The sequence below is a fragment of the Trypanosoma theileri genome (genome assembly GCF_002087225.1).
Source record: "Trypanosoma theileri isolate Edinburgh chromosome Unknown TM35_Tth_98_V1, whole genome shotgun sequence".
Classification (NCBI taxonomy): domain Eukaryota; phylum Euglenozoa; class Kinetoplastea; order Trypanosomatida; family Trypanosomatidae; genus Trypanosoma; species Trypanosoma theileri.
In genome coordinates, this window is record NW_021639940.1 from 30,620 (window position 1) to 30,912 (window position 293).

The following is a 293-nucleotide window of genomic DNA, read 5'->3' on the forward strand; positions in this document are numbered from 1 at the left end:
CTGTGATTCTCGTACTATTACTGCTGACCCTTCTGGTGGTGGTCATGGTAGTAGTAGTAGTGGTGGTGGTGGAGGTCAGAGCGCACGGCAGCAGGGACAAAAAACATTGGGTGACCGTACAGATGAGAACAGGGCTGGCAACGGTACTGCTGAAGATCTCGCCGAACCAGAAAAGAACAATAAAGCACAAACAGGCAGTGATGAACAAAGTAAACAATTAAATGAAGCTGGTGAAGGAGTAGGGAGCCCTTCCGTTGGCGACAAAAGAGACGCTGAGAATACTGATTCCCAAA

General features: G+C 48.5%; 1 protein-coding gene across 1 annotated transcript; it reads left to right on the forward strand.

The window, feature by feature from the left end:
* Nucleotide 1: 1 nt before the first annotated feature.
* Nucleotides 2–293, forward strand: TM35_000981140 (uncharacterized protein; the record flags this gene model as incomplete). The annotated part of the gene is made up of 1 exon (XM_029031585.1): nucleotides 2–293. A coding segment is annotated over one exon (292 nt), but the record flags the coding sequence as incomplete, so codon positions are not given.